Here is an 11,756-nt window from a genome sequence, read left to right as displayed (position 1 = left end):
AGTGCAATGTTATCCACAACACAACATTTTGAACATGCTACACTATATTTAACTATTCACAAAGTTACATTTTCCTTGTACAAATTCAATATACACTCGCTCCTATTTTACAGACATGTGTACTCAAATCACTACTAGTAAAATTCTAGTAAAATTTCAATTGAAGTTTAGATTGCTATTAAAATTACTAAATGGTTTAAATACATTTTATAGCTATTTATTTATATTAGATGCCATTGTGCCATTAAATACTACAGATAGATACTAGTGTTTCATAAATAAGTAGCCTAGTACCTATTATAAAATGTTATGAAAAACTGGAATAGGTACCAGCAAGAACTGGAATATATAATAGTTTAAAGTGAATAGTTGACATCTGAATGACTTCACTGACAAATATCTGCAATTAGTTTGGAATAGTTATTTGTCACTACTGAAATAGAGACTTATAGCAAATGATTGAATACTAGTAAGTAATGAATAAATACTTGTGATTAATTTAATAGATACTCACATTTGGAAAAAACTATAGTATCAGATAAAAAACGTGATAGTACTAGCGAAACTGAAAAAGATACTAAGAAAAGTGACTATTGGATTACTTACTAATAATTTAGAGATGAATGAGGATTACTGTATACTAGTAACAAAAAAAAGATACTAGTTATTTTAAAGGAATACATGTTAAATTGGCTTGCCATAGATGTCAGGGTGTTGTGGAGCATATTTTGGGATACCCACTGTGTGTCCCATATTGGAATGACATATGGTGGCAGTCCTTGTAAAGGAAGAGAGAAAGAGGGTTTTATTTATCGCCTAGGGCAGCTTAATCCCGGGCATATCACTTGTTCTCAAAATGAAACAGAATGTTGAGCTGTCTTCAGTTGCACTTTCATAGATGCATCTATTATTTAACTCTTGGAGTTTATTCAATCAGCCAATGCTAAAGCAACTGAATAATAATCAAAACTGTAATCTGTATAAATAACAACATGCATGTCCTTTATTTTAAGTCTTTGTAGAAAGGATACAAAATTAATTTTTGGGTCCAATTTCAACCAATTAACAGAACTTCAGACCTCTTGTGTCAAACCTTGAGATTTACTTGCCAGGTTTGGTTTTGCAAATAACCAATTATTACAACATAATTTTTAATGATACTTACACAATGTGCTCCACTTTAACATCCTGCCTAGATAATATCTGCCCTCTCACCTCCAGGCCAGCATGTGAAACACCCTCCAGCGTCTGGCTCTCTGAAACTCTACGTGACCATCAGACTAAGCTCAAGGGCTCTTGAGAGGAAATGGCTGAAATGAACCATTATCAGTCTCTCTTCTCCTCTTTCTCCTTCAGATTTTCTGCTGCCAAGGTCAATTACTACCTGACAAGAACACTTCAGACACCCACCCAAGCTGCTCTTGCCAGTCTCAGGGCTTCAGTACCCGAGAGCAGGGCAGTCTCAGTTGAGTGGCCACTTTTGAAGCCATTGGTTGTTGTCCAGGAGGTTGTTCTGTGTGAGAAACATAGAGAGTTGGTTGAACTTGCTCAAGTGTCTTTGCAATGAATGGAAGAAGGGATATTGATCTATAGATTTCTAAAAGTGCTGGATTTAGAGAGAGTTTCTTAAGCAGTGGGGTAACCCGAGCCTGCTTAAATGCTGTGGGAAATGTACTAGTGTGAAGAGAAGTGTTGAAAATGTGAGTGAGCGTAGGTATAACTAAAGAAGAAATGCCCTGAAGGAGGTGAGTGGGGATAGGATCAAGCGGACAGGTAGTAGGATGATTGGAAAGGATACGTTTGGAAACGAGAGTGGAGAGAAGGAGGAGAGAGAGTGTGTATTTGTTGTTATGATGTGTTTGTCAGTTTGTGGTGTGGAGAATTGGCCGCTGATGGTTCTTGTTTTATTTATGAAGAATACTGCAAAGTCGTCAGCTGTAAGAGTTGATGAAGGAGGGGGGGAGGAGGACAAAGAAGTGAAGGTTTTGAAAAGTGCGTGAGAGTCAGAGCAATTGTTAATTTTGTTGTGGTAGTGTATCGTTTTGGCAGTGGAGACATTTGCAGAGAAGGAAGAGAGGAGTGACTGATGCAAACTAAGGTCAGTAGAGTTTTTTTGATTTGCGCCACTTCCTCTCTGCAGTCCTGAGCCTAGAGTGATGTTCATGGAGAACATCGGACAGCCAGGGGGCAGAGATGGTGGTGCGTGCTGGTCTGGATGAAAGGGGGCAAAAGTTGTCTAAGCAAGATGTTAGAGTGGAGCAAAGAGTGTCAGTAGTGTTAGTGTCCAGTGCTGAAAACTGAGAGGATGAAACCATAGAGGATAGGTGAGAGTGAGCGTAGGTTAGGCCGAAAGGAGAGTGTGTTGTGTCAGAAGTCAGTTAAGAGAGGTTAAAAGTGATGAGGAAGTGGTCTGAGGTGTGCAACGGAGTAACTAACGTGTTGTCAGTGGAGCAGTAGTGTGTGTAGATAAGGTCCGGTTGGTTACCTGATTTGTGAGTAGCTGTAGTATACACTTCAATTCAGTATGAGGTCAAATGAGGCAAGCAGAGTGTTGAAGTCAGCAACCTGGGGTTTTTCTAGGTGGATGTTGGAGTCACCGAGTAGTACCATCCTCAGGGAATTTTGAGAGTAACACATCCAACTCCTCCAAAAAGTTATCCAGTTGACCTGGTGGACGATAAACAACTAAAAAGTGATTTTTAACAGGGTGGGTAATAGTAATTGCGTGTGATTCAAATTAACTGTTGACAGTAAGAGATGGTAAAGGATCAAATTTCCATTCATTTAAGATAAGTAGACCAGTACCTCCACCCCTCCAAATCGGGCGAGGGGTGTGGGAAAAAGTCAAATTAGTGGAGAGGGCTGCAGGAGTGGCAGTGTCCTCAGGTTTAAGTCTCAGTTAGGGCCATGAGGTTGAGACTTGAATGAGTAGCAATAGATTAAATAAAGTCTGTTTTATTTATTAATGAGAAGAGAAAAGAAACAAAACACTTACAAGCTGCTGTCCTCTTCTGTTTCTCGACTGCTTCTCCATAAGAAACCAACAATTTGGGAAAAGTTGTTACGTCATTTTTATATCTTTTTTTTTTGGCAATGTGTAGTTCTGTATCTTAATATTAACTTATTTCTGTATACTTTTTTATGGGAACAAAACTGTGACTTCTTTTTCATGTAACACATAGGTCTGTTAATTAATTTCCAAAGATTTTAATAAAATTCTCTACTAATAAGATATAATATCAGTACAAAAGTTTGCTCTTGGCTTAAATTTCTTCAAAAATACTTGCTGACAGCGATATGAATAGGGTATTTTTGACTGTGGGAATTGTTCTTAGATCTTTTGCTGATAATTGTTAATGTTGCATTAGACTCTATGAATAGCCGTGTGGTGGTTATGAAAGAGGTAACTCATGACCCGAAATATCTTACACATTTTTAGCTGCAGAAAATTCAGCAAACATCTTGATTACTTGGCTGCTCATCTAATGACCCTGGCACAGCATTTTGAGAGAAACATTGTTCTCTAAATGAGGAGCACTTACATCAAGATTTCTGGGGTTTGGAATGTTAATCATTTCTGGCTCATACATGGTTTATTTATAATATTTCCACAAAAATATTAAGCAGCACAGCTGTTTTCAACATTCAACAAATCAGCATATTAGTATGATTTCTGAAGGATCATGTGACACTAAAGAATGCAGTAATGATGCAGCTTTGCATCACTAGAATAAATTATATTTTAAAATATAAATATTTTAATTTGTTGTGCTTTTTATTGTATTTTTGATCAAATAAATGCATCTTTGGTGAGCATTAGAGACTTCTTTCAAAAACATTTAAAAATTGTACTGACGTCAAACTTTTGAATGGTAGTGTGCATGAATTTTCTTTTGCATAGGACTTGATCTCAACCTGTGATCCCTTTCAGTACATCCTAATTTTCTTCATTGTCCATTTTTGTCCATGTCTCTACCTCCTACCACCTTCCTCAAGAGGACAAACAACCCCCTTCATTCATACTCCACACCGGATGAGCTCAAAGCATGTCCTTATATGTCCAAATCTCTCAGCTTCAACAGGAAGAGGCAGTTTATTGAAAGTGCAGTCATTGTTTCTGCACCTTATAAATACAATTAATATGTATATCATATGGTATGAACCCCACTGACTTTCATTTTATAAGCAAAAATACTTTTTTCCAAATGATCATCTTTTGTGTTCCACAGAAAAAAGTGAAATCGATCATTTTTGAGTGAACTACTTAAAAATTGTCATCTTCAGTGCATCTTTGTCATTATTCCACCTTTTCATTCCATGATTCATGATTTTTAGAAAGAAAAACCAGTGACTCAACTAGGCCGCAGCTACATAAAAACTCATTAGAGAGTCCCAGCAGCTCTGAGAATCACAATGCAGCGGTTCCAGCCCACTCCGGCCGTGCTGCTGGACACTAGCTGAGGCACGCAGCTCTGAGGATCTGATCTTTATAACGGTGCTGCTGCCAGTCTGTATGGTTTCCGCTAATTGGCCGAGCTCGTTTAGTAATGGTCTCACTTTTCCTCAGCCGCCCCCTCTCTTCCGTAGCTCGCACAATGCCTGGAAGTCGCCTAGACCTACATCTCCCTCTCTGTTTTTTTCTCCTGTTGTTTTCTCTATCTCTCTTTTTTCCCCTCGCACCAAAGACACAATTGATCCAGTCAGCATCAAAACAAATAGGAGCACAAGGACACACACACGCACTCAACACCCTCGTCTAAAAGATACTTCCGACTCGCATTAACAAACACGGTGCATGTTTCAACACAAACAAAGAAAGAATTCAGTAATCGCATAATAACTTCTCAAAGCTCAACACTTATATGCTGTTTTGTGATGGCTGGCATTATTATTTGATGCAAAAAAAAATTATGATCTTATGATATATTTCACTTTAATACATGAAACTGACTGAAATTTGAGAAATTTCTAATAATTTGCATGTATTTGGTTTTAGTTATTTTCATTTGTAATTTATTTAGTCCTAATTTTAAGTAAGATATGTTAAAGATTGCATTTAAAATTAAAATTATTAGTGTTTCTATATGTGATTGTACAATGATGGCAAAGGCAATCGAAATGTAAAAACCGTGGAAATGCACAATTGCAGCAACATCACATCAGCTCAGTTTCATACTAAAATATTATGCAGGTTTAATCAATCATTGCCTGGTGTGCAATGAAAAAGTGAACTAAAATGAATTGATAATTAATATTTTTTTTATATTTTCTTTTTAAAGCTTTGCTCACCAAGGTTATTTGACTACATATACAGTAAAAACAGTAATATTGTGAAATATTATTACAATTTAAAAATTTATTTGAATATATTGTAAAAGGTAATTTATTCCTGTGATGGCAAAGCTAGGTTTTCAACATCTATTAATCCAGTCTTCACTGTTATTAAATTACTACTGTTTTTTAAAGCTGTTTTTTCTATCTAAATGTGATAAACTGTGGAAATGACCATGCACAATTAAATATCAGCTGATAGCAATAAACTGAAAAATCTGTAGCCTAATGCTGGCCAAAAACCATGCAAATGCAATGTCAAAGCAATCATTGCCTGGTGCATGATAAAAGAATGAAAAAAAATGTATTGAAGAAACCTGAAGATGAAAATTTCATACAGACTTCATTATCTTTGTCTTTATGCCCATTGGTAAGTTTTCCCTCCAAACTCTTCATGAACTGTGAGTGAAGAAGGTGAGGTAACTTTCCTCTTGTTTTTGAGCTATTGGAGACCTGCACGGGCCCCCATATCCCCTGTCTCATTCTCCTGCCTGCTTTATTGTCGGATGTCCTGCGCAGGCGTTTCATCCCTGTCTCTGGCTCTGTGTGTGTGTGTATAATTGTGTGTGTCTCACAGGAAGCCTTAAGGGGGGCAGGCGGTGGAGTGGAGGGGGTGTTCCATAGTTCCTGCACATCTGCAGGCTGCATTTCTCTAGGTGTCGCTCAGTTGTTTTTCGGTCGTGAGAGAGGGATATCACCCATATCACTTTTTTTAAAGCTCTCCTATTTCCTTCCGCTCATTGCACATAACAAGCTTTCAGAAGCGCGCGCACACACACACACTCTCTCCTGTCACAGGAAGCCAGACAGAGGTTTCCGGCAACCCTTGAGAGAGGCAGGTGAGGCCTAATTTGGCCGTACCTGCTGACCTGGCTGCATTCATGTTGCTTATCTTTGGTCTGAACTAAGGTTGTGCCCTTTGTTTAGGCCATGTTTACTGTGTAACCTGGTTCAATCAGTCCATTCTAAATTACTTATAGGAAGTTAACTCTCCAGACTCATTTCAGATGGCCTACTTAGATTACTAATGTATCCTCAAAGTACTGGTGTTGATTTAGTTAAGACAAGACTTTGGTGCAATACTTATCCTGTGATGTTTGTGCTATACATGAATGACGTCTCAGTGTAGATATTAAATATGGGAATCCTATATACATATAGGATTTTGATTAATAATATTCTTTTTTTTTTTTGCAAAGCATTTTATCCTCAAATGTAGATTAGTGGATAAAAAAAAGCTGTCGAAAATTAGGAATAAAAAGCTGGGATTTTGTTGGATTTAGTTGATATATAAATATATAAATAATTGCTGTTTACTTAGATATGGCTCTTTTCGTGTTTAGAATGGTTATTATTTATTCTTATGATTTTATTCTTATGATACATATATATATATTCTTTTCTTTATTTGGTGAAGTTGAATGTTGAAAAAAATGAATAATATTATTTACTTTCTGATATTATTATAATTTCAAACTCCTGATCAACAGAAGTAGTACTTTAATTCAGAAAGGATGCATTAAATTGATCAAAAGTGTCAAGACATTGTTACAAAATTGTTGAAATAAATGCTGTTCTTTTGAACTTCCTATTCAGCAACCTTGATGAAAAAAACACTGTTTCATCAAAAATATTAAGCACTAACAGTTTTCGACTGTCATTTGAGCAGAATCATTTAAAAATGTATTTTGCAGCATTATATTGCACAGTTCTATCCAATCTTATATTTATTTGCTTTGTCATTGGTCTCAATCCTCAAAAGACAAGCTTGTCAGAAGAATTCTTATATGACTAAGTTGATGTATTTGCACAAACTTCCTCTGAGACAGTTTCCCTTGTCCTGGACAGAGGCTGGGTCATGCACGTTTGCTTTGGTTAGCTGAACTCCTGGACAGTGTTGACAGGACATGTGACCCGTTGACAATAATCATAAGCCCACGCAAGCCAACACATATTCACACTCTAACACACAAACCTACATTCTCTGAATTCTTCACTTCCATACAAACATCTGCAAAACACGCAACATGCATCAAAAAGCACTCTACCCACTTTCCTGTCATCATTAAACACAACAGAGCTCTAATACACAACTATAAATACTGACACACAGGGGCTTGGAGCCTTTTCCCGCTGAGCTTCCAGCGCGTGGGCAGCAGAGGGGGATTCAGCTTGGTGGTTTTTTCCCCTGATCAGAGACCATCTAGATCCGGACCTCAGTCATTATAAGAAACGCCACAAAACTGACCCAGGAGCAGTGTGAAAAGGCAGCTTCTACTAACACAGGAAAGAAACACCCTGACTGAATGAGACTTCCTGCCCAGCGTTATAAAGGATACTCTCTCTTAGGTCAGACTGGTCAGTTTTTCAGAGACACGCTTGAGTGAGGGAGGTTAGATCGTGTGTGTGTGGCTTGTTTGAAACTGGGATCAGAAGAGAGGGGCTGTAAGAACAGGGTGGCGTGTGTTCTCGTCCCTGCTGGTCGGGGTGAGTTTTCCATTAAATCTTTTTAATGCATATTTAGATTGTATAGATGTTTTCTTGCAGGCAAATAGTTTTACTTTTAGCATATGAATTCCCATTTCCATTTAGTTCCTCAAAAATGTGATGCTTTTTGATTGTTATGCTCCAACCACATGGATCCTTACTCAGTTAAAGAGGTGTTATGAATGAGGTTTCATAATTTTCATGGGTGGAGGCCCATTGTGGACAAAATGTGATGAATGAATGACAACATGGTCATTTTTCCACTGTTCTCAAATTCTGCAGTTAAACTTTTTTACCTTGAATTATTATGATGCATTTGCTAAAAGGTGGTGTGAAATGTAGTAATTTTATTTAAAAAAAAATTGTATAAAGCTTTACTGTCCCCATTAGACGTTTCGCTACTAACTAGACTAATGCAATAGTCAGTGCAACACAACTGTATTTCACAGTTTTGCAGAATGCTTCTGACACCTGCCGATGTGAAGTTGTCGTATCAATGACACTGGTTATAAAATACAATTTTATTTTAAAGATGTTTTACTTGATGCATGTGAATTAGAATGATTTATTTTCTTTATTTTTTTGATGGCAGGTACGAGTAGGGAGCTGGCCTCCCCAGATAGATGCTTTTGAATCAAAATTTGTCATCTTTATCAGGTAAAAATGTGCTTATGTTTACTGAACATATTTTCTGATAAAGCTTCACAGGACCATAATTCATATGACTAGACTTGTTATTTAATTAACCTTAATTAAAATGTTGGCCTATATTTTTAACATTTGATAAATATACAAATTAAATTATAATATTATTCATAATTATCAGTAAGTCCTAATTGGCTTTAAAAGTCTTGTTTTTTTACATTTTGTAAACATGCATATTAAATTATAATATTGTGTATAAAAATCAATGCATATTTAATTTCTATTATATTGTTGCTAACTGCATTTTTTTTCTGAACAGCATAATTAGTTAAAATTGTGGTTGTAAAAATGTTTACATCCTTTATCAAACAGAAAAATTAATGCAAATGGAAGAGGGATACCGAAGCTACTCCGAGCACGCTGCTGCCGCCGATGTGATGGAGGTGAAAGGCTACATTAAGGAGTTCACCCGCCACTCCAACGACGTGTTGCTGAACTTAAATGAACTGCGGCATCGGGACATTCTTACAGATGCCACGCTGCTAGTGGGCACCGCCGAGCTGCACGCCCACTGCGCCGTGCTCATCGCATGCAGGTTTGTCAACAGGGAGTGCCAGGATGTACAGCCAGTCACTTTCTCTCACCCTCCCTCACTCCTTCTGTCCTGCCCCCCCTCGGCCTTTTTTCCTGTTTGTGCCAAGATTTGTCTTTGTTTGAAGACATTAGCACACTCATGCATGAGATCATATTCTTATATCTTTTGTCTCATATCGTAGACACACTTTTTTGTTTTTAGAGTTTGCTGTTGGTTGAAACGTTGTTTCTTTGTTTCTCTTATTAAGATCTTCCACTGTTTCTACATTCAAAGTTTTTTTAATTACATTTTTGAATCCATGTTTGGTTAACTTTTTTCTGCACCTAAGTAAATATGTGTTTTTTCACAGTGGATTCTTCTATACTCTCTTCTCTCGTCGAGCGGCCGGTGCTGGCGGTGAGCGGGGGTTTTCTCTCACCCTGCCGGTGGGGCTGGACGCAGGCAGCGTGTCCCTGCTGCTAGACTTCATGTACACCTCCTGCCTCCCTCTCACGCCCCGGACAGTATCTGATGTGCTCGCAGCTGCCACTTATCTGCAGATGGAGCATGTCGCTGACACCTGCCGAGCATTTATTCACAGGTGAGAATGGGAATGATGACCAAAGCAGAGGCGACACCAGAGACAATGATGCTACAAATCTGGTCAGAGTTTAAACTTTATGCAAATAAACAGCAATGTGACGCATAAACTACCCAGCTAACAAAAATATGTTCTATAGGAACGTTTTGCATTAAGGAAACGTTATTTCAGAATGTTCTCTGGACATTCAAAACATTCCGTTTTTAAATACTCATTATGGAAATGTTGCATTTTAGAATTTTGTAAACATTATGGAAAACATTACTTTTGAATGATCTCTGAACTGCCTGAAACTTGCAAGTAGTAACATGCAAAAAAACCAAAAAACCAAAAAAAAAACCGTAAATAAATAAACACATCCAACATAAAATGTTTCCGAAAAACATTCAGAAATGATGCATAAATATTGTTTCTGTGCTAATGTTCTGAGAATGTTATTAAAGATCGGATAACTTTGGACAAATATTCTATCGGTGCTACTTGAAGAATTTTTGTTCATAAATTTGAGTGAACCTTGCCAGAAAGTTCAGAGAACATTCCCTGTTAGCTGTGTACCAATGATTTCTTAGAATAGAAGGTACAAAGCTGTCACTGGGTCTGTACCCTAAGGTACAAAAGCTAAAAGGTGTATCTTACCCCTAAATGGTACATATTAGTACTCAGTTACATACATATTAGGGGCAGTCGTGGACTAATGGTAAGAGTCTGTAACCCAAAGGTTGCGGGTTCGAGTCTCGGTACTGGCAGGGATTGTAGGTGGGGTAGTAAATGTACAGCGCTCTCTTCCACCTTCAATACCACGACTGAGGGGAGACCCTTGAGCAAGGCACTGAACCCCCAACTGCTCTTCGGGCGCCGCAGCAAAAATGACTGCCCACTGCTTTGTGTGTGTGTGTGTGTGTGTGTGTGTGTGTGTTCACTACTGTGTGTGTGCACTTGGATGGGTGAAATGCAGAGCACATATTCCGAGTATGGGACACCATACTTGGCCACATGTCACATCCTTTCCTTTCCAAAGTGTACATATTAGTACCTTTTGAAAGGGTACTGGCCCAGTGACAGTTTTGCACCTTTTTACCTGATAGTGTTTGAGTGCAGACAGTGATTCACTACCTGATACAGGATTGGATTCCGCAATCAAGTAGTCAAAGAAGCTCAGAAATCACCGGTGATTGTCATTGTGATTGCCCCCCTTTACATTTACATTTATCAGTTCATGCATTCACTGGGAATCAAATCCATGATGTTGGTGTTGCTATAGTGCCATGCTCAGTTTGGTTCTGTATTGTTTCTGATTTTGCAGATTTGTGGCCATCCACTGAAAGTTTGTTCTTTTCTCATTCAGTGAAAGGATCTCTGTCAGTCCTTCTTTGATGGAGCCAGCCTCCAGAACGCCCCTTGGTGGAAGGTCACCCCCTGCTCATCCCACCATCTTTTCCTCCCCCTCCAGGCCTACTGCTGATGCAGAAGATCCCATCCCAGACCGAGCCAGGTAAAAGGGTTATACAGGGATTGTCTAATAATAAGTATTTGAATTGCATTTGAAACTTAAACTGTATCCCATACAAATTTGTATCAAGAAGGCATAAAATGCATTGACTGTATCTACAGAGTTCCAAGTGAGAGCTTTGCCTCGCCAGATCTAGAAACTTGCCTGATTGCTATCCCCAAGTCTCAGACCCCACAATTAGAGGAATCTTCACCTGCAACCCCATCCACACCATCTCCAGACAGTCCTTCTCATTCCAGCGGGCAGCCCAACTCACCTGCTGAGTCCAGCGGCTGCAGTCTGTCTCCCCAGCTAAAGGTGTGTATGTTTATATGTACTCTACCATTCAAGAGTTTGGGGTCAATATTTGTATTTCTTTATTATTATTTTATATATATATATATATATATATATATATATATATATATATAAATTAATATTTGTAATCAGAAAGGATGCATGCAAATTGATCTAAATTGATTACAAAATATTTTCAAAAAAATTCTGTTGTTTTTCAATGTTCTATTCATCAAAGAATCCTGCAAAAAAAGAAACAGTTTCCACAATAATATTAAGTAGCACAATTGTTTTCAACATTAATAATAATAATAAGAAATGTTTCTTGAGCA

General features: G+C 37.9%; 1 protein-coding gene across 1 annotated transcript in view; it reads left to right on the top strand.

Annotated features, from left to right (window-relative positions):
- The first annotated feature begins 7,711 nt into the window (after positions 1 to 7,711).
- The window catches only part of LOC107595306 (B-cell CLL/lymphoma 6 member B protein-like), a 7,656-nt gene continuing 3,611 nt past the window's right edge, over positions 7,712 to 11,756 (top strand). The window contains exons 1-6 of the mRNA XM_016285667.1: positions 7,712 to 7,818; positions 8,411 to 8,475; positions 8,836 to 9,058; positions 9,408 to 9,638; positions 10,984 to 11,130; positions 11,250 to 11,445. Coding sequence (XP_016141153.1) covers positions 8,442 to 8,475; positions 8,836 to 9,058; positions 9,408 to 9,638; positions 10,984 to 11,130; positions 11,250 to 11,445 — 831 coding nt within the window. The 5' untranslated portion in view covers positions 7,712 to 7,818; positions 8,411 to 8,441. The remainder of the gene's footprint in view (positions 7,819 to 8,410; positions 8,476 to 8,835; positions 9,059 to 9,407; positions 9,639 to 10,983; positions 11,131 to 11,249; positions 11,446 to 11,756) is intronic.

The sequence above is a fragment of the Sinocyclocheilus grahami genome, unplaced genomic scaffold (genome assembly GCF_001515645.1).
Source record: "Sinocyclocheilus grahami isolate Dianchi unplaced genomic scaffold, SAMN03320097.WGS_v1.1 scaffold200.1, whole genome shotgun sequence".
Classification (NCBI taxonomy): Eukaryota; Metazoa; Chordata; class Actinopteri; order Cypriniformes; family Cyprinidae; genus Sinocyclocheilus; species Sinocyclocheilus grahami.
Note: the sequence above shows the minus strand (reverse complement) of the source record. Positions and strands in the feature narration are given on the sequence as shown.